General features: G+C 51.9%; 1 protein-coding gene across 2 annotated transcripts; it reads right to left on the minus strand.

The window, feature by feature from the left end:
* Window positions 1-348: 348 nt before the first annotated feature.
* On the minus strand, window positions 349-21,437 carry LOC137164616 (placenta-expressed transcript 1 protein-like). Of its 2 annotated transcripts, XM_067565530.1 has the most exons (5): window positions 21,392-21,437; window positions 5,818-6,030; window positions 3,987-4,182; window positions 2,873-2,931; window positions 349-1,658 (listed from the first exon to the last, which is right to left on the minus strand). In XM_067565530.1, the coding sequence occupies exons 2-5, from the start codon at window positions 5,978-5,980 to the stop codon at window positions 1,522-1,524; spliced, it is 555 nt and encodes a 184-aa protein (XP_067421631.1). In that variant the 5' UTR covers window positions 5,981-6,030; window positions 21,392-21,437; the 3' UTR covers window positions 349-1,521. The 2 variants fall into 2 exon arrangements, with proteins under 2 accessions (XP_067421631.1, XP_067421625.1); XM_067565524.1 differs by lacking the exon at window positions 21,392-21,437 and having other exon boundaries at window positions 5,818-7,730.
* Between the last annotated feature and the right edge of the window lie 1,659 nt (window positions 21,438-23,096).

Here is a 23,096-nt window from a genome sequence, read left to right on the forward strand (position 1 = left end):
CCCAGGTCATTTATGTAACTTTTACCTCACAATGACTTATTGTTTCTTAACACAACTGTCCATTCCTCACAATGCATAGTCTTATGTAACCAGCAAGCAACTAAGCATTTTGCCGTTGAGAAAGCACACTCCTTGGAGGCAGCAATTCACCCATAATTGTACCCTATTGACTTTAAACAAGATTACCAAGGAACAACTAAAAGGAGATTTTGACCTTGGTCTTTCACTGTAGCATTTAAGTAAGTTACATCCCCATCTGCACGGAGGAACCAAGCATTTCACAGTATTAGAGTCATTTCTGTCACCCAGCGCTTCCAACAAAGGCCACCGAACAGCCAAGGAAGAACCTCAGGCACAATATGCAGAATTTTATTCATTAAATTTATTTCAATTTGTGTAAGAAAATCTACTTCTGGCAATTAACAATTTCTAAATAAACACAATCCATTCAAAACCCCAAAACCTGAACAAGAAAAATGGATCAACAAATTCAATGGCACATCCCAGCCAATATGGCAGTAAAAATCATCTGCTCTCTATTAAAAATATTTCTACTCCTCTCAGAGATCTAACCCTGCCTACATCTCAGGCCCCCGCCCCAAAAAACCAGAGCAAATAGAGGGGGGAATTGTTGGGTGCCCTGAAGTACAACAGATTCAGGCTATCTTGGACTGTGGATTGAAAGGGGCAGTGATTTCCCAGAGAAAGAACGCCCTGCCAGCAGGAGATTATTTGAGCTGTGGAAGGGACTCGCCTCCCGATGTCAGGCTACACTGAAGAACAGGGTGTATTTATTTCCTCCCTTCATGATCATTTAAGCTTGCATCTCAAACAGGCTTTAATAGGTCAGGACTGTGCATAAGTCTCCCCCCCAATTCTCTGCTCCAACACAGAGAGGGAGTCTGATTACAGCACCCCTCCGACCTTCCCCAGTCAGGGCTCTGTAGGTTACAAAGAGGCGACTGACCGTTGGTGAGTCCTCAGATACAGCAGCTACTGGCTCAGAAAGACACAGATTCCGTTCCCAGTTTGCACAGCAAATAGGATGCGGCAGCAGCTGCGGAAAGACCCTTCCCTATGCCCGTTATCAACCTGCAGTGCCCTTTTGTAGAAAGCAGCTTAGCCCTCCTGATGGAGACACATGCTGTCTCTGCTTCATAGAACCACAGGAAGTCAGGATGGAAGGAGCCCGTGTTCCTTCATTCAATCCCCTTTTGTCAAGGCAGGAAGTACTCTACATGACGCTATTCTAGGCTCTATGAATGTGTCCAATCTTGACTTGCTATGGAACATTTCAGCTCAGGAACACTCTCGAGGCAACTAGGTGCCAGAATTTCTTCATGTGTTTCCCGCTCCTGGCAATGGGGTTGGGTGTCAGCTCTCTGATCAAGTAGGGTGTAAAAGAAAGTGCAGCATTATTCTTAAATACAGAACAGTAGAAGAGAGACTTCCTGAGTAGATCAGCCATCTGCCCTTGCATCCAGGCGGAAAGCAAGGTGTGGCTCGATGGGGGCACATTTCCTAACAGGAGAACAGTTTGCCGGTCACAAAGACAGACAGCAGCTGGATGGCTGCCAGAAGGAAGGAGCTGGGTTTTGCTGTGGAGACGGAACTGGGGGTGGTTGTCTTTGTTGTCACTGGAGATGGGGTTGTAGATGCTGAAATGCAGAAGCAAACCATGATTAGAACATCAGGGAAGTGGATGGGCTGCAGGCCGTCTGCAAGATAGTGTGTTAATTCCTGTCGCTGCATGGGTGTCTCATAAATGGGGGTCAGACCTACCCCTGGGGTAAACTGGCACAGCTCCATTGACTTCAGCAGGGCCTTGCAGATTAAAAGGATGTGAAGATCCTGTCCTAGGTGCCTAGGGGGCAGAGGGGAGTCTCTCCTTTCCGTGGAATAATATAAATGGGATCGGGACAGCAGAGGTCCCTTTGGTTTGGTGTGTGGAGCCACAATCTCAGCAGCGTGCGTGTCTGCGGCAGAGAGGTAAGTAGGAGGACATGCACAGCCCGTTCCTTGTGCCAACACCATCGGGCAGCACCTGCTCCTTCCCCAGACATTTCACTGATGGTACCACCAGGGCATGTGATTTCCTGATGTCCAGTTGGGCAGCTGGGGCTGAGTGCCAAGCAGAGCCCACTGGATCTGTATTCAAAGGCCCCATCAGATCAGGCTGGGGGGTACTGTTCTGATCAGAGCCCTGCTTTGTGTGTATGCAGCAAGCAGCAGCTGTCGGTGACCACCCCTGAGGAAATGGCCTCAAGGCACCGAATATGCCTCTGCCCGAGACATCCACACTGAGCAAGAACCAAATTTAGAGCTTTGCTCTACACACAGAGTGATCCTCCTGCTACAGGAAGGACATGATCTGAAAACCCTGTGGCTGGACTTATTGGGAATTAGTCTGTAATGTGTCATTTAGTTCCTGCAATCAGTTCTCAGTGCCGTGTTCGGCTGCACGAGAGGAGGAAGCGGCAGGCAAATGATGATCCTCTGCTGGTGTAAGACACTGTAGTTCCCATGAAGTTCCCGCCCTTTGAGGATCAGGCCTATTACTGAAGCCAATGGAGTGATGCTAATTTACACCAGCGGAGGATCTCCTACTCTGGATCTTTTAAAGCCAGGTGAAATTTGTCAAGGTTTCAGTGACAATTTTGTGACCCTCCCATTTTTTTGTGCGTGCCCATTTTCAACTGGCTCTCGTGTCTTTGCATTATATTTCATTACAGGACAGAATCAGGGTTTGCCCTGAAAAAGATGGAATTGATTCTTGTCTCATAAAAACCACAGTAATAAAAATGAAGCCATTCAGCGGCTGTGTAATTTCAACAGCTCTGCAGGTTGGCACATGCATTGTAGGCTGATTTACCTGTATTCAGCGTGGTCTTCTGGAACTGGTTAGAGTTATTGGAAAAGGTCACCAACGCCCTGCGGAAAATAAAGGAACAACAGATGTCAAGGGCTTGGTCTCACTAATACCGTCTGTTCCCTAGAATAATATAGCCACATTAATGGTAGCTAAAGGGAGGAACAGTAAAGTCATAAAGAGATTACTTTTATGGAGCTATGAGAAATTTCCTCATTATCTTTTGTTTCTGTGATTCATTTTGTTAGTCACTATTTGCTGCCAATACTCCTGTCATTTATTGCTTTACAGCACTTTCCAGTGATGTGGTAGGAAAGCTCTGTAGCCAGGTGTAATTCTGTTGATGCCTGCTATTACAAGTAAGCATAGAACTAACTGTTGTAATTAATCATTGTGTTCTTTCCTTTGTCAGTCATTAGCCTGACAGGCCTCATCTATGGTTTTCTTTGGCATATATTTCCCACTGATGCAGCATCATTAATGCGAGTATCAGTGTAGACTAGACTGGTATAGGTCCATTTATTTCAGTGGAGTCATTCTGGATTTAGGACAATGTAAACAAGATCAGAATCAGGTCTTAACGCCGCCACGAAAGGAACCAGCTGCCCGTTCAGAATGACTTCTGGAATCCAGCTGTTGGATTCCATCCAAATGTTTGCATGCAATACCCCGAGGGGTAAACAGCCAAATGAGAATGCGGCGCACCAAAAGGTGTTTGTTCCAGTCCCAGCAGGAGTCATGGAACGGTGCACGGTTAGAACAGCCTGCAAAGGCATACGCTGTGCGTACAGCAGCAACTGACCACTTAAGATCTTGGAGAAGAGGCCGTCTTTTCGCTCTGTGTGTGTACAGCGCCTAGCACAATGATGTCATAGGTGCTATGTTAATACAAATGATGAGCAATACGGTGGAATGATGATGGGACCTGCTGGCATGGCATTTCAGCTCCAGCCTGAGTGTTCTCTGCTTCTTTTGTGGCTGACTTGGCCTTCCCCCCTCCAGGCAACCTTCTCATTAAACCTCCCATGAAAGCAGACCCGGCTCATGCGCCCCTCCTGCAGAAGGTAGCTCTACCCCCCATGCTCTCTCCCCTCTCCCAGGTAAGGAAGAGCAGTACCTTATTTCCACTGGGCCTGTCCAATTGGCTGGGGATGTCCATTGTACTGTGGCACTGCTGGAGATATTTTTCTGTGCTGCAGATTGGCCGTTACTGCAGTTCACAGAGCTGCCCGATTGCCACTGGCCCACAGTGGTGCTCTGGTTGATGGCCTGCAGGATAACTGACGTGCTGTTTGTGGCGCCACTGACGGTTACTGGAGAGAATGCAGGGGAGGAAAGAAGAAGTTTTCTGTGCTGAGACACAGCAACCACAAAACCCCACCCGGCCCAGCGGCTCTGAGAGCAGCAGAGAACGCTGCAGATCCTGAACGGAGGAGGTGTCTGGTCTCTCTATGGGGTGAGGGTTTCGGTGTATCATGGCCCCCCATGGGAATGTAAAGTTCCAAAGAGGAATAGCCACCCATCCAACTTCAGAGCCCCTTTCACATGGTCCTTCAGAAGATTCACACAGAAGGAGAGCAGGACAACTGCGTCTAGTCTAAATCTAAGCAGCACAAGAATCTGGAGCTCAGAGCCCTCCCATTGTTCCCTAAGCCGAGAGGACCAGGCCCTGTCTTTCCTCCTTTCTACTTTGTACAGTTCTACTGCACCTCATGGCAGATGGGGGCTTTGAGCCGTCTTCCCAGCACTCCCAGCTAAAGCGCCTTTACCATAGTCAGTGGGCTACTGGCAGCACAAGGAAAGCAGCAAAGCACACTCCAGCCCTGTCTCATTATAACACCTGATGGTGGGAAAGGCTCCCTTTGGCATGGTAATTCTCAGCCTGAGGGATAGTTTCACCTGAGCCACATTTCAAAGAAAGCAGCCAGACTGGCAGGTGCCAACAATATAGACCTTTACTAGCAGCAGACTGTGTGTGTGGGTTCATGTGAATTAAAGCCAAGTTTGGTTGCAAGTGACATTTGGAATGAAATTAATGTGAAATTTTGTTCAATCCTTTTTGGCATAGAAATGAACAAATAAATAAATGGAAACATGCCTAACTTTAAAAAGCAGCTGCTTATTTTGTCAGATCCCGACCTAGTGTAAAGAAGCATAGCTCCACTGACTTGAGACGGAGACACACTGCTTTACACCAGTTGAGGGTCTACACATTTATGTGTAGGAACCAGAGTGTCTATCAATCCAGACATTCATTCAGCACTTGGGGCTTGATCCTACTCATTTTGAAGTCAGTGGAATATTTGCTATTGGATGATAAGAACAGGATCAGGCTATTAATAACTGTATCAGAGGGTGCATAAAATGCAGTACTTCAAACCGAATGGCCCCAAACAACCCATGTCCAGAGCTGCTTAAAGTGATCTGATGTTGGGGTGGGATGGGGTGTGGGAGCAGCTTTGGTAAAACGGTGCTTGCAGTGAGACTCTCAGCAACCCAGCTCAGTTTAAATTAGGTTTTTTGCTGGGTCTGTGACCCCTTTTGATTCCTCCCCTCGCCCCCTTTAAGCATTGGTCTCCAAGCATTTGTCCTTTCTTCCATCTCCACCGAAAAGGTGAATTCTCATAGTGAGGAAAAAAATCAACCCCAAATTTCATGCCTTTTCAAACAGTTTCTAAATTTTGCTGTGCTGTTTTGGTAGACATAATCAGAGTCCCAGTGGCAGGCAAGGACAGAGCATCTGCCAGTGACCCTGGAGGTTGCTGGCATTAAAACACAAACCGATTATTGCTATCTATCTTTACATGTTTCTTAGCTGACATAAAAGCAGTTCAAATGCATGCTCTGTCTTGCGCATTGCAGACACACCATGAAACTCAGGAGACCATCCAGGCAAAGAAAGAGCTGTGCAGTAGGAAAGTTCCTAGAGCCAGAGAGAGTCAACTTACCATTGTATGTTGTGCTCGCCTGGTAGACAGTGGGATTCACAGACAGATTGTAAGTGACAAGTGGGGTGGTGGGCGCGATCACTGTACAAGCATCCTGCAAATAGACTGGGGAAATCAGAGCCCCGAGGAAGAGCAGTTGCAGTGTGGACGTAAGGGCTGCCATGATCAGCTCTGCTCTCTCTGCTTCTCTGTTCAGGAGCACACACACCTGTACTGAGGGGGAGGAGCAGATGCAAGGCTATTTATACTACCTTCTTGATGAGGCAGATGCATATTTTCCCTCCCTCTCTGGCTCAGGGACCCTTCATGGGAGGTTTCACAGTCACATATTTGGAGTTTACTTCCTTCTACCTGCTCAGCATCGTAATCAAGGATGTGGCTTGAAAAGGGGAACAGGTGGCTAGGAGTTAGCACAGGGCATTTGACATCTCACTGAAGCAGCTGTCGATGGGCTTGAAGAGCAAGTCTCCGCCTGTCCTTTAAGCCAGCCCTTTGCACAGTGGAGTGTCGTGGGTCGTTGATGCTTCACCCAGTCAGCTGCAGAAGTGCGAGACGGAGGGAGGAAATGGCATGGAACATCCATGTGTCCCAGGGTCCAGGCCCACACGGGCTTCAGCCCCCAGTGCGGGCAAAGCACAAAGCAGATAGCTCTCCCCGGTGCAGAGATGCAGACAAATACAATCACCAAGTCTGTTCGGAGAAAGAGAGTGTGAAAGGCTGGGCCCCCATGGCCCCTCTTGGCGGCTGGGTGAAGGTTCACATTAGACTTCAGCTGGGTCAGGGACCACATGCGCCCTTCAGATCTCAGGCCCACAAAGAGCCAGCGTGGAGGCCTCACACTTTTCCACACTGCGGCCCGCTACTGAAGCTAGAGACCCTGTCGTACAGTGCTGTAGAGATAAATAAAGATGGAACCAAGAGGGGTCACCAGAAACTCAAGAGGGATCTAGGGAAATTGCTCGAAAAGTCTAAAGAGGCAGATCCTTCGGTGGTGTAAACCGACACAGCACCGTGGAAGGACCTGGGCCCCTAGGGCAGAAGACGGGAGGTAGATTTTTTTCCTTAGATTCTAGTGGTTCTTTTGCCATTCCCTGCCCCCGAGAATTTGATGGTTGGGATAAAACGATCTATTCAGTTCAATAAACCTAGAGCACAGGGATTATTTTCTATTACATGTTGTCGGACTTTCCATCAAAGGTCCTCTTCCCCTCTCATTCCCAGTTCCAGTGCCGCAAAATTTGGTGGGTGGTAGCCAGAGAATTTGGTTACATGAAAGAAGTAAGTCTTATTAGTATTAAGGAGGATGAAAACAAATGGCCTTTAACAGGGTGCTTAATTCAATGCCCTGATGTTATATGAGCGCTCCACATGGGACTTCATTCTAGGGGACTTCACACCAAGTCTTCACATGATCTCCCTGCACCATCTGCACCCCTACTGTGTTGTTCTTCCCAGGAATAGCAAACGCAGCTCTGATTATCATGTTAGCTGCAGAACTGATCTCAGAGTAAACCCCTGATTCATTGTGGTGGCAATTATATTTCATTTTTCTTTAAGTTTTGCAAAGGTATTTTCTTTGTTTTTCTGGCTGTGACTGGGGTAGCAAAGGACCAGACCAGGGATTTATAGAACCAGTTCAGAACATTCCTCGACAATTATTTGAATCCTTCTGTCTTTGCAACAATGGCTAGAGAGAAATAAAAAATCTTTTTCAATGTCCCCAGTGGGTACTTCATTGCTCCGTGAAATTTCATGTACAACTGCAGTTGTAGGCGGAAGAGCGATGGCTTATTTGAACAGGAGAAAGAGGAATTTTTCACTGCTGTGATCATACTGATAGCTTGTGGTATTGGCTTCAGCAACTGGTTTCCTGGATTAGTGGCTTGAAGATGACTGGCAACATGGTAGACAGACTTGTTTTAAAAAAAAAAAAAAAAACCTCTCTCAACCAGGAACTATTCTATTTTGCAGTTCAATGCAGGTCCTCACACCACACCTATCAACAGTGACTAATTTGCCAGATGTCCCCAGAACTTCCAGTTCTCAAGACTTCCCCTGCATCTTCTACGACTTCCTGCTTGTCTCCTGAAATTACTGAGCCAGGATCCTGGTTCAGACCAGAGGTCTGAGACTCTACTAAGGTACTAGAATAATTATGGGATCTTTCTATACCAAATGTCCTGCAAAACTGTTTCTTAAGGGGCCTTTACCATGACACAGAGATAATCCAGAGAGGGGGAACAAGATGGTAATTTACATTGCAAAGGGTGCTAATGACTCTTCCATACAGACTGAAGCCCATATAATAGAGCAGAAAGCCCAGCAGCTCACATGCAGCCTAGTCTTTGATACATTCCTCCCACCTGTTATTTTGAAAACAGTTTGAGGAATAATCCAAAGGCGCCAACAATTATTTTGCTGATGTTAGTGTTAGGTTTTTTTTTTTTTTTTTTTTTTTTTGGGGGGGGGGGGGGTTAAGTTCTTTTGGAGACTAAAGCCAAAAATTTTCAGAATTTAGTAGCCCAAAATTGGACACCAAGTTCCACTTTAATGGATTTACTTAGCTTTGATTTAGGTGCCGAAATATGAATTTAGGCATCAGACTTGAGGCCCTCAAGTTTGACATTTTGGACCTATTTTCTTTGCAACAGTTCATGGCTTCAGAGCAGGCTGTGAAATATGGAGTCCAGAGACTATGGGATGAGCCCAAGATTGCAGGTCCATGGCTATCTGTATGCCGGTGCAGCTGTTCCCGAGACTCCTGTTGTGAGGGAAGGAAGGATTGCACAATTTGTCATGAAGAAGCAGAGCAGCATGACAGGGTAGTGCGAACTCATTCTATTTAGGTGTGATTTCTGTCACAAACCCCAAAAGAAAAACCCAGAATGAGGGGGACACACATACTGTTCTTGCAGGAAAACTCCAAATGCTGTGGGATTGGTTCCTTTAGCATCAAGGACCTTTTTTTTGCACCCTCAGTCTCATGATCCTGATATAAAACATTTTCAGCAATAAGAGGGAGGGGCACACCAAATCTGTGTGGGACAGAAGGACTAAACTGAGTGACATCCCTCAAAATGAATGACATTTGGCAGGTTTCGTCCCTTTCCTTCTCCCCCTCCCAGGGGATAATCCTTGGAGCCTCCCAGGATACCAAGGCATTTTCCATGACCTCAATCTAGGCTTTATTACTCCTGACGTCCCCGGCTATCCCTGGTTCCAATAATCATTAACTTGTCATTTCTATTTATTCACTTAGTGACTTTCCGAGGATTGTGCTGTTTACCTGGGGCACGAGGAAGGCTGTGATTCACTGGCAGATTCAAGGACTCGTTGCTGCATCTAAAACCTCAAGTGCAGCAGCTCAATGAGGGGACCAGACAAGGAATTTGAAACTCCCAATTTCAAAGTTTCCGGCCAGTAGGGTCCATTAGGCCACCTCACTTGACCGCCTGTGTTGCACAGGTTGTTAATTTTCATCCAGATCCACCTATATTGAGCCCGAAGGCTTGAGATGAAAACATCTCAGTCCCCAGGAGACCAAACTGTGTGCTACGCTGAGAGAACGGGACAGACCCAGGCCCCTGCCACGGCAGGGAATTGCTTAGGTGAGATATACCCAGACGACCCCAGCATGCTCCATCATGATTTCCAAGCTGCAGAGGAAGGTGAAGCCTCCCCCCGCCAGGTCCCAGCCAACCTGACTTTGGGGTCAATTCCTTCCTGACCCCAAATCTGACAATCTGCATGACCCTGAGCACGTGAGCAAGACGCCAGCCAGGCAGCTAGGAAGGGGATTCTCTGTACCACCTCGGGCACCAGTCCACCCCTCCGGTGTCCTGTCTCCAGCTCTGGTTGAGCGTTCTCTGTTGTATCACAGGCAGGCGGACTGGCCCCCTTCTACTCCCTGAACACACCTAGCCCACTGAGTGCTGGAGAAAGAAAGCTCCTTCCTGAAACCGACAGCTGACCAGCTGAAGCCCTGTAGCACAATTTCATTATAGCCATTATCTTAATGCGCAGGTGCTAGTGCCTGCTGAGGGCATTGCATGCCATCTGGCTTAAACCCTCCGCTTCCCAAAACAGAACAGTCACAGCCAGGGCAGGGATATTAGAGTCTACAGCCAGCCCCAGCCAGCTGATTTATGCAGCAGCTTGTGTGCAAAACAAGTAAATGATTCAGAGAAAAGAAGGTGAAAAAAAAAAAGAAAAATACAAAAGGACAAATGCCAAGGACAATGTGCAGGCAAAGCCCAGGCCCCACACTGGTAGGGCATCAGGAAAGCTCTAATGCAGAGAACAGAAAAGGGACCTGAAAGACACCCTGAAACAATGAGGCAGAAGAGGTGCGGAGTGACGCACAATTTAGCAATGCCGCCCGGTCCCAGCTTGGACTGGGCGTTAATTCCTCCCTGTGGTGCTGAGAGCTAGGGGCAGGGAGGGCCGAAGCAGTCAACCAGAGGGCCGTCACTGAAAAGGAAGCTGGCAGCTTTTTAAAGCACTTGAAACGGAGAGAGGCAGTTTGTAGGCACCGGACTGGGACCGGGTGATCCAGCTTCAATTTCCAGCTCTGCCATAGCCCCCCCACTGGCCCCCGAGTGACCCGAGGCAAGTCACTTAACCTCTTTGGGCCTCAGTTCCATGGGGCCATCCCTGTACCATGGGACATTAATGTACCGGGGGTAACATCCCTGCACCATGGGACGTTAATGTACCGGGGGTAACATCCCTGCACCATGGGACGTTAATGTACCGGGGGTAACATCCCTGCACCATGGGACGTTAATGTACCGGGGGTAACATCCCTGCACCATGGGGATGTCAATACTCCCGTTCTCCCACCCTTTGTCTTGGCTACTTAGATTGGAAGCTCCCCAGGGCCAGGATGGTCTCTTCCTTTTGGTGCCATTGTAATACCAACAAACCATAGCTATGCACCATGGTAATAGAGATCGGCGCAAAAGAGTCCCCGGGCTTGACAATCGACTTGGAAATGGCAACTCAGGAGTTCGTCCCCTTCCACAAGGGGCTGTGAAAATTGTGGGCTTCCTCTCCCAGGATCTTGAGGCACAAGAGTGGGTGTGAGTCCCAACAAGGACACCGATTAGGGACCAGCAATAAACGCAGGTGACTTGGCAACAAAACAGAACGGCAGAACAAGGGGCTTGTCCGGATTTTGTAAGAGCAGCTTCACCTTGGACTCTATCCCCTTGGTTGGTTTAGTCTGACACAACAGAGTCAGAGCCCCACCCTGTCCTCCGGCTAAGGGCAATGACTAAAACATGAGGTCAGAGGGGCAGGTGGAGCTGGAAATAGATACGATATCTGAGTCCCCTGCCCCAGGGTAGGAGATTAATTTCTAAAATGGAAATATTCCTTCAGTTGACATCACAGATACCACAGTGACGAGCGGAGAGTAGTTAAATCCCTGTTCGTTTTGGCACAATAGTTCCTGTTATGGGGTTTGACTCAGCAGTGCGTTTGCATCTGGCTTCCTCAGAACCCTGGAGGTCTTGAGTTTTGCATGGCAAAGTGAGAAAAGATGAGGCCTATTTTCAGAGAGAACAATAACTCTGCAGGACAACAAAGTTTACATGGGAAATGGCTGGAAAGTCCTGGAGGGAGAAGGGATGGAATGTGACTAGCCGGAAGGAAGGTACTTGCATCAGGCATAAAAATACAAAAGTGGCTGACTTTCGCATTTTCACCATAAGATAAATCAATTGGGATATAAATATGGTACTTACATTTCAGTGTATTGTATCTTAAGCAGTATAAACAAGTCATTGTCCGTATGACATTTTAGTTTGTACTGACTTGACTAGTGCTTTTTAGGTAGCCTGTTGAAAACTAGGCAAATATCTAGATGAGTCGCTGTACAGCCTGGAAGACCTCTGCATACCCCCAGGGGTATGAGAACCATTGCCTTGGGGTACCTGATATTTCAGAAGGTGTGATGCAGTGGGTCACTCTTTTTCCCCAGCAGAGGGATGTTCTTGTGGCTCCGGCGCTGACCTGAGATCAGGGTCCAGTTCCCATCTCTGCCGCAGACTCCCTGTGCAACCTTGGACAAGTCACTTAATCTCTTTCTCTCTCTCTCTGTTTCCCTTCTGCACAACAGGAATAATGATCTTTCTTTTGTCTCCCTCATCTAGTTTGAGATGCTATGCTCCCACATTGCCTGTATGTAAAGCACTTAGCGTGACAGGACCCCTATCTTGGGACTGCTTCGGTTTTGCTCTGGTATAAATACTGTAGTGATAGTTTTACGTCTCAGTGGGTCAGTCCATGGGGGTGATGCAGATGGACATGGGAAGAGTGGCCGTGGCCACTGGCCCCCATAAAAAGAGTGGGCAGAGTTCCTTGGCGAAAGGTGTGGATAGCACAGAGCTGGTGGATTGCTCAAGAACAGGCTGTCTGTGGATTTCTCAGGCCCTGTAGCGCTGCCGGGAGGATTATTATTCACCCAAATTGTGCAAGAGAAGCAGAGGGATCTGTTAGTGAATCTGACCTGGGCACCCACTTCTCAGAGCAGTATCAGTGCCTGAGTCAGAGTAAGTTACTCCATCTTGCCATCCCCTGCCCTTTCTACTCATCCCTGGGCTCTTGGAGCAAGCCATGACTCTTCCTGGGTAATGGGGTGCAGGAATTTCCACCTGGGCTTTCCCCACGGTTCCTTAGGCGAGTTAGGAGGAAATGCAGGAAGGGGTCCAGTGATGTGCTCAGGGTCAGGATGGGATGCAGGTGGGGTTTCCCTTCAAGTCCCATGCTCAGACCACACCCCACACCTTGTTCCTGTGGGATGGTCCCAGATACATCCCAAAGGGAAAATCTAGTCTGTAGGAAATGGACCGAGACACCTCGCTGGCTAAGTCTATTGCTGAGATAGTGCTAGAGCTTCCAGGCATCTCTCACTTGCTGTGACCTGTGGTTCCTGGAGAGAGCACTGATGGTCTGCAGAATCCTGTGCAGAGCCCAGACTACCTGGGAATTAATGGAGCCAGTTGAAAAAAGCGTTTACACGGAGAGCAACTGGGTGTCTATTTGTGACATGAATGCTAAGGGGAAGTAAAGGGAGCTGCTGGTGGGACACCAGGCCCAAATCCACAGGGAGGGGTCTCATTCTCAGTGAATTTCAGCAACTCTCAGCAGACATTCCTCCAAACCCGCTCAGCCAAAGAAAACCAGCTCCACTTCCTCTGTAGGGATGACAGCCCAGCGCCCTGCTCTGCGCTGAGCCCAAGAGGGGAGCTTTTTCACAACACTTCAATGGCTTGCCTGGGCTTTGCAGGAATTAAATGCAAACAACAGCTGTGGGACTGAAGCTGCGGGAACCTCTCCCCAGGGCCGACAGCAGGAGAGTGAGTCTTCCAACTCCACCACAAACAGCCTCTGTGTACAGCAGCCTCAGGGCTCCGTGCCCCACAGGTAGTAAGTATTTTAAAAATAAAGTTAGTCTCTGAAGAAGAGATCTGGGGAGGTTCCCCCCCCTCCCAGACCCTGCCTGCAGAGCACTGCACTCTGCCACATTCGGGGTGTCTTTTCAATTTGGTTCCAGCTCTTTCAGCAGCAGCATCCTTAGCCATTTTGCCTCTTTGGATAAAGACTCTCATTAGTCTTTCTCCAGAGAACTCTTGGTTTCTCCTGCCCCTGTCCACATGAATATTTTTTTGTGGGAAAACTAAACAGTGGAGCTAAAATTTTGCAAGCTTTTGGAACAATTGAGCAGTGGCAAAGTTTGCCCATTTTCCAGCAAACTTGTGCATCCCGCAACCCTGCCCCTCCACCCCCCATCCTTTGAAGAGGCAGAAATGGCCTCTTGCGTGTTGGCAGAGCCTCTGGAGTCTGCCTGAGTGGGGCAAAGGGAAGCGCAGCCCTTCAGAAACAGTCCTCAGGAATGAGGCCGTCATGCACAGGTTTCACCCAATGTGCAGATAAAGTCGAAAGGGAGGAAGCGGCAGCCAGGAGCCCTCCGGCTGTCATCAGCATGTTGTCAGTGAAGTAACGCGTGTCCCTGTGCTAAGGAAGCAGGGAGGAGCTTGGATGACTCAGACTCCACTGCAGTTTTTGTATGGTCGGAATTACACCAGAAAAATTCCTGAGTAGCTGCTCCCCTTTGGTGCCTGTGAAATCTGGGCTTATTCTCGCAGGGCGGGTTGCTAGAGGAACACAGAGGTCAATGCCCTGCCAGCCCCCAAATGGAAACAGCTGTAAGGAGGGAGCCCTGGACCACGCCACACAGAGCAACATGGCCTTTGAGTCTGGGACTTCTTCCCCCCCCAGCCCAGTAGCATTGCTCAGGAAATCCTGCCCACGTATCACCCAGATCTTTTCTTTGCTCTCTCCCTGGCCTGGCTGATCCCTTTTCACGTTTCCCTGGGAGAGGCCGCAACTGGATGGTGAAACTAGGATTAGAAGCATGTTCCCACCTGCCACTGAGTTTTGGGTGTGTGAGCTCAAAACACCTGTGCGGCCCCTTCCACAAGAGTAGCGCAACACCTGCCAGGTGAGCTGCTCACAAGAAGTTACTGCCCTACAAACCAATCGCCCCCAGAGTTATCTCCACCTCTGGATTTCCCAGGAGACCAAGAGATCTTTGGGGCAGACACCCATCTGCATTTAAACAGGGAGCATCTTGTGGATGTTTAAATAACACCAGTCAGCAATATGCTACTGGGCACGAGCCGTGTCTTTATCCTCTCCAGGGAGACACGGATCAGCCCTCCCCCATTCCCACCAGGTCTTGGGGTCCCCCCATCCCGAGCAAGACTGGCACGAGGATGGCAGCTTTCTGAGCTCAGGGCTCTGCTTCATGGCCTTCCATCGCAGGGGTACTCCATGTGTTCCCCGGTGCACATAAAAGCAGGGGAAGGGTGGAAGCTGAAAGTGGCATGGTTCAGAAAGTTTAACCTGCCCTCCAGTCGCCTGGTCCGAGTTGTCAGGAGCCGGTCCTGGCAGGGCAGAACCCTTTGCAATGCTGCAGTTATTTCCCTTGCAAAGGAAGTCCTTGCAAAGCGCTGCCTGACGCAGCGTGCTGAAATGTGCAGCCGTGTCAGGATCACATCCCCCTGAGAGGCTGGGCCAGGCTGACGTTGGCTATTTGTGCTGGTGTCTGGTGCTTTGGGATGCCCAGGGTAAATTCTACATGAGACTAGGTCATACAAGGTAATGGGCCGCCCCTGCAGAGCATCATAATAGCCTTCGGCTGCAGGCAGCAAATCACAAGTCAGACCCCTCCCGAATAACGAGATTAGTTTAAAAACCATGAGGTTTAATACAGTAAGTTCTTATTGGCCGGCTGGTTTCTGAGTGTTAAGGCTGCACTTGGTTCATGTTTTCAGGCTTCTCTTAGTAACCAGGAGAGAGGCAGAAACTTTTCAATTTTTTAAAATGAAATCTGAGATTTTTACCCTAACCTCAGGACTCCAGGAGCTGGGGCTTTAAAAAAGTCCCACTCCAAATCACAGGGGTTGACGAGCCTGCAATTGCCCTGACGTCAGGCTGCAGGTGCAGCCCTGCACCCACCTAATGGAGCCATACGGTGTCAAAAACAAGGGACCAAAAAAGAGTCCCGGCTGGGGTCTGAAGAGCGAACGCGCAGGAGAGGCGACTGATTAACAAAGTGCACAGGCCGGGCCAGAGGGAAGAAGGTGGGGCTGGTCTCGCCCAGAGCAAAGGACCTGCCACGGGCATCAGAACAGGAGAGCAGCCATGATGTTCCAGAGAGAAGAGATGAGCCCCCCCTCCTGTGCTCCCCTGCTTCAACAGAGCCCAGGGTCAGAGCAGGCTGCACAGCCCCTCGCAGGGCCTTGCTGACGGGGCTTAATACCATGCTGGTGCATCGGGAGCGTCTCATCAGAACCCCTTACGGACAAGCAGTACAATGGAGGCGGGCAAGCCCAGGGTTTGGGGATTCTGGAGGGAGGAGGTGACCGGAGAGAGACACAGGGCATGATTGCTGCAGCAGTAAGCGGCTCAGGGGCAGAGGTTTTGGGGAAAGGTGGGAGACAGGCAGTGGGGGTAGAGTTCCTGGCCCATCTCTAGCCACAAAGAAGGTCCTGGATTCTTGGTGGGGAGGAATCTGGCTTTCAGCCTTGGCTGCGAAATGCTCTCATGCACCAGCGTGTTTCACACGGCAACAACTCGGTGATGGCTGAGATCCCCCTCCCTGACCTTGCCACCTGCTGCGAAGTGCCTTTGAAATGGGGATGCAGGCCACGCCCCAGTCCATGGCATCGCCCCCCACGGGGCTGGGCCCCCTGCCTTGCCCTCAAGGTGTGAGACGCTGCCCTGTGCTCGTGCGCGAGAGAGGAGATGCGGGGGGTGCCTGGGATTACCCGCAGGAAGCAGGCGTTCAGGGCCCCGCACTGCCTGGCTTGGTTTGCTCAGAGGAAGGTAGCGGCTGTCTCCCTGCAATGTTTGCTAAACACCAGACACCGCATCAGCTGATATTTACCCAGCAGAAGCTGCCAGGCACATGCCTCTTCAGGTGAGTTTATTTATCGAGCTTGTCTGGAGGCTTTCCCAAGTGCTTCAGGTGCAGTTCGCAGTCATCAATAGGGGACAAATTACCCCGCCTGTCTCCCACGCTTTCACCTGCCAAGAGGTGGCTCCCCCCTGAGGCCCCACCCAGGGCCACCCATCGCCACTCACGGCTCCTATCTTCCCCACTGCTTCTCCCTCCCCGGAGCAGCCATAGCCTGGCAGCCTGAGCTCTCCAAGCCCCGCAGTTGCTTCTCCTCCTTGCACGGGCCAGGCCTAGGTTTCACCGGCGGATCCAGTTGCCCTGGCCCAGCTGGCCCTTTCCTGGGTTAATCCTGCAGGCGTTTAGGCTTCCTGAGAGCTGACGTCCCGCAGGCAGCATTCCTGCTGGAGGAGGGTGTCTGTTATCTGCCAGCTCCCGCCCCGCCAAGCGGCAGCTGCTCAACTTTCTCCTGCGCTGACCTGGAGCTACCTTAGGTGTGGCGTGTGGGCAGCAGCTCCTCCTGATAATTTATCTCTGACTATATTTTGCAACAGGTCACCCCTGTTCCCATCCCAGGGCTGGAGCAGTCTTTCTTCGGGCATGCCCAGACAGCATCTACGCTGAGGGCTGGGGCCTGTGAGACAGGGCTCGCCTGAGCTCACGGAGTTGCACACCAGAGCTGCGCCCGCCCGAACCAGAGAGGTCCTTGGTCCTGGGCTGCTGGGGTAGCATCTCAGAGGGGAGCAGTCTGAAGCCAACATGAGTAGAACGTGGTAGAAGCTGTGTTACTGGAACTCACCGTCCCCTGCCAGCCCAGCTGTGCCTATTCCCCTCTTGCCACTGACTGAACTTGTGAGCCGTTTCCCCTTGCCATTCTCCAGTGATACCTGAGCTACACCCGTGAGATTTTCATCCTCTGGACAGACGACCTAAACTCCCTCAGTGATTCCCACCACAACTTCAGCAACCTCCAGCCATCCATCTTACTCTCTCTAGCACACTCCCAAGCCAACATCAACCTCCTGGATACTGTGATCTGCTTCAGCAATGGAACCTACAGACAACGATATACCAGAAACCCCCGGATCCCCACATTGACCTCCATAGATCCAGTATGCACCCCAAATTCACCAAGAAATCTGTTACCTACAGCCCGGCCCTCAGATAGCACAGAATACGCTCCAAGGAGAAAGTCTGGGATACACCTGTAACCCACTGCAAACCACCTTCACCATACAAGGACACTCCATCAGAGAAGTAGATCATATCATGGAACGGGCCATGCACACCCCCTGAGAACCTGCTTCAATACAGAAATAACCCCCAACTCCACGCCCCTCATTATCACCTGCCACCTCACATTGGAACCCATTCGGGGCTTATTAAACAATTACAACCCATACTCGACAGGAACCACGTCCTGAAAGAAATCTTTCCCAAACCCCCTCTTCTGGCCTTCAAAAACCCCACAACCTCTCCAAGCTCACCATCGGAAGCTAGCTCCCCACAGACCACGATACACCGAAACAAAGTGGCACCAGACCCACAGCAACAGATGCAAAACCCGTAGACATATCTCCACTGCTATTATGGTCAATATCCCCCAAAACACACCTTTCAAGATCCATGGATCTTACACATGCCTGTCACCACACCTGGTGTACCTCAGCCAACAACAATGTGGGTGAAACCAGACAATCTCAGGCAGGGCTGATGTTGTCAGACAGGGCCTGAGCAGTGGGGGCAGATGGACGCAGGAAGGGTGGATGAGGTTTTGTAAGCGCCAAAGGGCAAGGGGAGAGGAAATGTGGAGGTCAGGGGAGCGCTGACGGGCCAGGGGCAGGATCTGGGCATTTATTGGAAAATTTGCCCCGGGGAGTCAGAGTCTCGTTAAACTCCGTGACCTTTACTCTCAACCTCCCCGTACCGGTGCAGCCCAGCTGCCTTCTTCTCCTTCTCCCATTTACCAAAATGGGGGTGTTGCCAGCGTGACCCTCAGGTTGAAAAGTCCCACTCTGCGCTCTTGGTTTCCGATCACCACCAGTCACCACGCGTGCCCTGGGGCTAGGATTTCCCAGAGGCATTGAGCAGAGTGGATTTGGAGTTAAACTTTGCCACCAAAGTCAGCAGCCCAGGAGCAGCTTCTGCCATGGCCTCCCTTTGTTTTCACAATACAGGTGCTTTGTTATGTGTCACACAGACACACCCAGGGGTAAACTCCCCACTGCTCATCTGCATTAGAAAGGCCACTGGGCAACCCAAAGGCATCTTCCTGCAGTGCCTGAGTGGGAGTATCTGGTTCTAATGAGGGAGCTCTGCTGCTCCTTGGAGTGTCCCAAAAGAAAGTCGTGAGACAGACTCATCACCCCCTCTCTGAATCCCTCCACTGGTGCCTCCTGCTCCACAAAGTCCATTTCAAGCTTCTCATCCGCCCCTTGGAGGCACTTCTCAGCCGTCACCCTCCCTGCTTGTCCGCTATCACCTCACCCTGCTTCCTCAGCTGCACCAGGGGCGCCTGGCTGACCCACCTCTGCGTCAGGGTCTCAGACCAAGGTCTGCGCCTCTTCCTTCTGACACGCTCCCCTGAACCCATCCTCTCCGCCCTGGCCCACCTCGGCTGGGCTGCCTAGTGGAAACCGGCCAGTCAGTGATGGCGTGGGGGGCCGATGGGGAGAGCTGACTCCTGCTTCAGCTACAAAAGCAAGCACATGGCAATTGTAGCCCAGGTGTCGCCGGAGGGCAGGGACCGCGGCACAGGCTGTGCACGTAGCAGTCATTTCTGCTGAACCCTTCTGGAGACCGGGTGAGCACCACGTCGAGGTGAGACCACCCCACTGCAGCAAAACAGTCTCAGGATCGTTCTCCATCCCCTTCCTTATGTGCCCTCCCCACTTATCTTTAAAAAAAGCCCCCCAAATGTCTGAACTAACAGTGCAGCTGGATTTCATCCGCCGCCTTCGCCATGGCTGGACCCGGCCGGCCACCCTCACAATGGGGAGATGCTACAATGGGTCACCAGAGCTAGGCTATGTGCCGTGCAGCCCTGCCCATGGGGAAGGTGCTTGTCACGGGTGAGACACTGCCCCCAGGGTAGGGGGGAAGCGAGCAAGATCGCCCCAGTCTGGGCGTGGAGCCGTGGGTGCTTTGCGGCTGCTCCGGTTACATCAGCAAACAGTTCTCCTTTATTAACCTTTAACTTTTATTAGAGGTACTTTTATTAAGCTTTATCTAAAGCTATTTTTATATTGGCATCTCTATATAAAACCGAGCATGCGTCACTGTATTTGCCCAGGGCTGGGCATCACCGAATGGCAGCTAGGTCCAGAAGCTGGGATGGGTTCAAAGCCGTGGGTTTAGCTTTCCACCGGTCAATAGCCGTGATCATGCAGCATGCAAGGAGCCGGGCACCGGGGCAAGCAACCACCTCTGTGCAACACCAGTTATTGGGTTGGCGTGAGAGGCTCGTGGGAGCAGAGGGGAATGCGATGGGGACAGGCGGGGGGAGACAGACAAGCCCTGCCCAGGAGATGGCAGCAGCAACCCACCAGCCAGCACCTGGGCTCCTTGCCACAAGCATTCCAGCTGATTTCTGCTGCAACAGACACTGGGGGGTGGGGAGCAGACGGGAGCCCCCCACCCTCCTGCCTTCCCTACCCCGGCCAGGGGCCGCTCAGGGCTCTGCCCGGCTGGGCCCAAGAAGGCGAGCGATGTGAGGGGAGGGCAGGTGTTGATGGATCCATGCCATGCTGTGCGGCTGCTGAGGCTGCGTGGAGAGGGAGAGGACCAGGCCCGCAGTCCTGCCTGGGCAGCATCTGCCCCCCAGGTCGGAGACAGCGTGAATTCTGGGGAGGCAGAACCCAGCCACGATGCAAACAGCAATTCCAGCCGCACGGTCCGTCGTCCCCCCCCGCCCAGTGCTTCAGCTCTTTTGGGGAGGGGTTCTTGGCTCTGCTCCATGCCCATGTACTCATCCCTCCCTTCTCCGTGCCAGGGCGGCAGGCCCCCCCCTTGATACAGTGATTGCACACGAGAGCCTGGCCCCTCCGCTCCCCACCACCAGCCGCAATGTGTTCCTGCCGCCAGGACCCTCTGCCATTGCTGACCGGCCCTGCAGCCACGTGAGAAGGGCCCTAGTCCTGCAGGCTGCCTGTGTGTGATCCCAGCCCTCCAGCTGACACCGCACTCCTGCCTGGCATCATCTGTGGGGCTCTGTGCAAGGCTGGAATTCAGGGGGGTGGGGAGTGTTTGCATGAAGCTGTTATGAAATGGTGTATCCTGGAAAGCCTGGGTGTGTGTGTATCCTGACTCGGTGTGCAGCCAGGGAGTCCACAGGGGAGAAGAGGGGACTGGTCTCTGGGAGTGAGCCAAGAGACTTCTGCGCACGGGGCTGGGACCCACCCAGGAACTGTCCAGGGGAGACAGATCCTGCTGGGAGGCTCCCAAGGGCTGCTGCACCTGCCCCTCCTTCAGCATTAACGGGGCACAGCTGGGAGTCACAGTGAGCCAGGCAGTGCTCTGTGTAGCCATGCCTACCATTGCACAGGGGTTAATGTTTGAAAGGCGCAGACAGAGTGGTGGGCAGCGCATGGCACTGACCCCGTAGCCAGATCTGCTGGGCTCAGCGTACTGGGGCTGGCCGGGTGAATCAGGGAGATTTGTTTCCTGGTTGATGTTTTGGAGGGGCTCTGACCTGCTGTCACTCCCTGCATGCAAACAGCACAGCGGAGTTCTCCCTTCCCTGCAAGGGTGGAGTGTCCCTTGGGCAAACCTCCAAAGAGGATGAGAAACAAAAACACTTGATGTAGCTCTGACTGCAAGTCACATCTAGGATCTCTCTGCAGCACACACCTCCGTGCACCAGTGCAGGCCTCGGGCTCTGCACCACACCACACCACACCACGCCACACCTGGGCTGTGTGAGGAGGCCCCTGGAGCTTTCAGCCCTCCTTTATAGCCGCACAAGGTGGCAGAGTCACCATGGAGTGGGGCAGCCCCGGAGACAGGAGATGCTTTCACAGGGCCAGCTCCTCCCTCCATCCTGCAGGACCTGTCCCTTGGCTCCAGAACTTTGCCCTGGCTAGTGTTAAATCTCCCATAATCATTCCCTACCTGCTCATTGGAGTCCATCCCTCGGTCTCAGCGGCAGGACATTTTCAAACTCCATTTTCCTCTCCAAAGGAAAATCCCAGCATGCCTCACCTGCCACCCCCTTCTATTTATGCTCATTTGCTGCCCAGTTAGCACACCTGCTGGGCCCTGGCCGCTGAGCGCTGCAGCCGTTAACCCTTGCCAGCCCGTGAGCCAGGCTTTGCTCCTTTCATCATTTCTGCTAAAACACACAGGAAATGAAAGCTCCCCCGCGTCTCCCCTGTCAGGCACCCCCACGTGCCTGGTCTTGAATTCAGCCCCTTGATGCCTTCTGCCGGGAGTGAAGGGGACCTGTGTAGGACTCGGCCAGGGCCAGCCCCAGGGGTTGGAGGCGGCTGATCCTTGTGTGCTGTGCTCAGCTCCTGCCTCCTTATTAAGTTTGTCGTGAGACAAGACAGGGGGTTTCTCTCTGCCTCTCTCAGCTGTTGGGCAGGATGCTCCAGCCAGCACTGCCTGTTCCCTCTTCCCCCTGCCAGCCCCACGCCCCCTGCCCAGGCGGCTCTGGGGGCAGTGGAGAGCGTGGTGCTGGATCCTTTGGATGAGCCAAGCCCGGTTTCTCAGCTCTGGAATTTGCAACCACTGACACGTCTTTGTAGCAGGATCTGCTCCCAGGAAGCCCCAAAGGCTGGGAGAATCCATCTTCCTCTTTTGCAGAATCTGGAGACCCCCCTTTAAACGGCAGCTGGGATGGAGAACGGGGCTGTCCCGTGCCAAGAGGCAAAGCTGCACGGGGAGTGGAGAATACAGCGCCAGGGACGCCTTCCTCTCCCAGACTGTTCATCAATAATCCTGGCCTGGGAGCCCAGGGCTCCCGGTTCAATCCAATCCCCATCTCCCCAAATCACATGCTGCCTGCGTCTGCCGCTGCACAAAGTTATTGCTGTGACATGTAAATCAGGCCGCGGTTAATAAAGGCTCCCAGCTGGTGGGAACAAGACCGGGGGGGAGATCCACATCTAAGCTGCTGCACAGAACTTTTATCCGGCTCCCATCGGACCCCCTCCGCTCTCTTATATTTGGGGCTCAGCTCCTCTCTCGGGCTGGGGAAGGGGGACCTGGTGCCTGGAAGGGAATCCAGAGCTGCTCGTGTGTCCAGGGAATTGTTCTTTCCAGCAGCTATTGACTTAACTGGTCTTTCCAAACACCACTCAGAGGAAGGCGGTTTTCAGGGACAGCCGGGAGGATGGGCAGGGAACCCCCATTTCAGCCCGTGGAATCGCGTCCTGAGCAAGGAGGAAACTTCTCACTGGCCAGGCTACAGCACCAAATGTGGGCTGGGCTATTAACTCTGCAGATGCCCAGGGATGGATTTGCAGGGGGAAGCTGGGGATTCCAGGCTTTGTGCCTGAGGGCCGGAGCCTGGCACGGGTGAGGGGAGAAAGCTGAGTTCATTTAATCTCTCTGCAGCTGTGCTGGTGGAGTGTCAGGGAGTGCTGGACCCTGCTCGGCCTCCACAGGGCTGCATGGGCCAGCTAAGGAGTTATGACTCCACAAGGGTCCCAAGGCAAATACCCTGGGTCAGTTCAGGGGGCTGCCTGGGCTTGGTCTGGGCCCTGAGATTGTCAGCTGTTACTGACCCGTTTCGTGGAGCGGCACTGACCTCCGGTGATGGCTGTGGGGAAGTGCTCGGTACAGCCATCCCTTTACCGCCCGTTTACCAGGCTGC

The sequence above is a fragment of the Emydura macquarii genome, unplaced genomic scaffold (assembly GCF_026122565.2).
Source record: "Emydura macquarii macquarii isolate MOO-44397 ecotype Brisbane River unplaced genomic scaffold, CSIRO-AGI_Emac_v2 contig_312, whole genome shotgun sequence".
Classification (NCBI taxonomy): domain Eukaryota; kingdom Metazoa; phylum Chordata; order Testudines; family Chelidae; genus Emydura; species Emydura macquarii.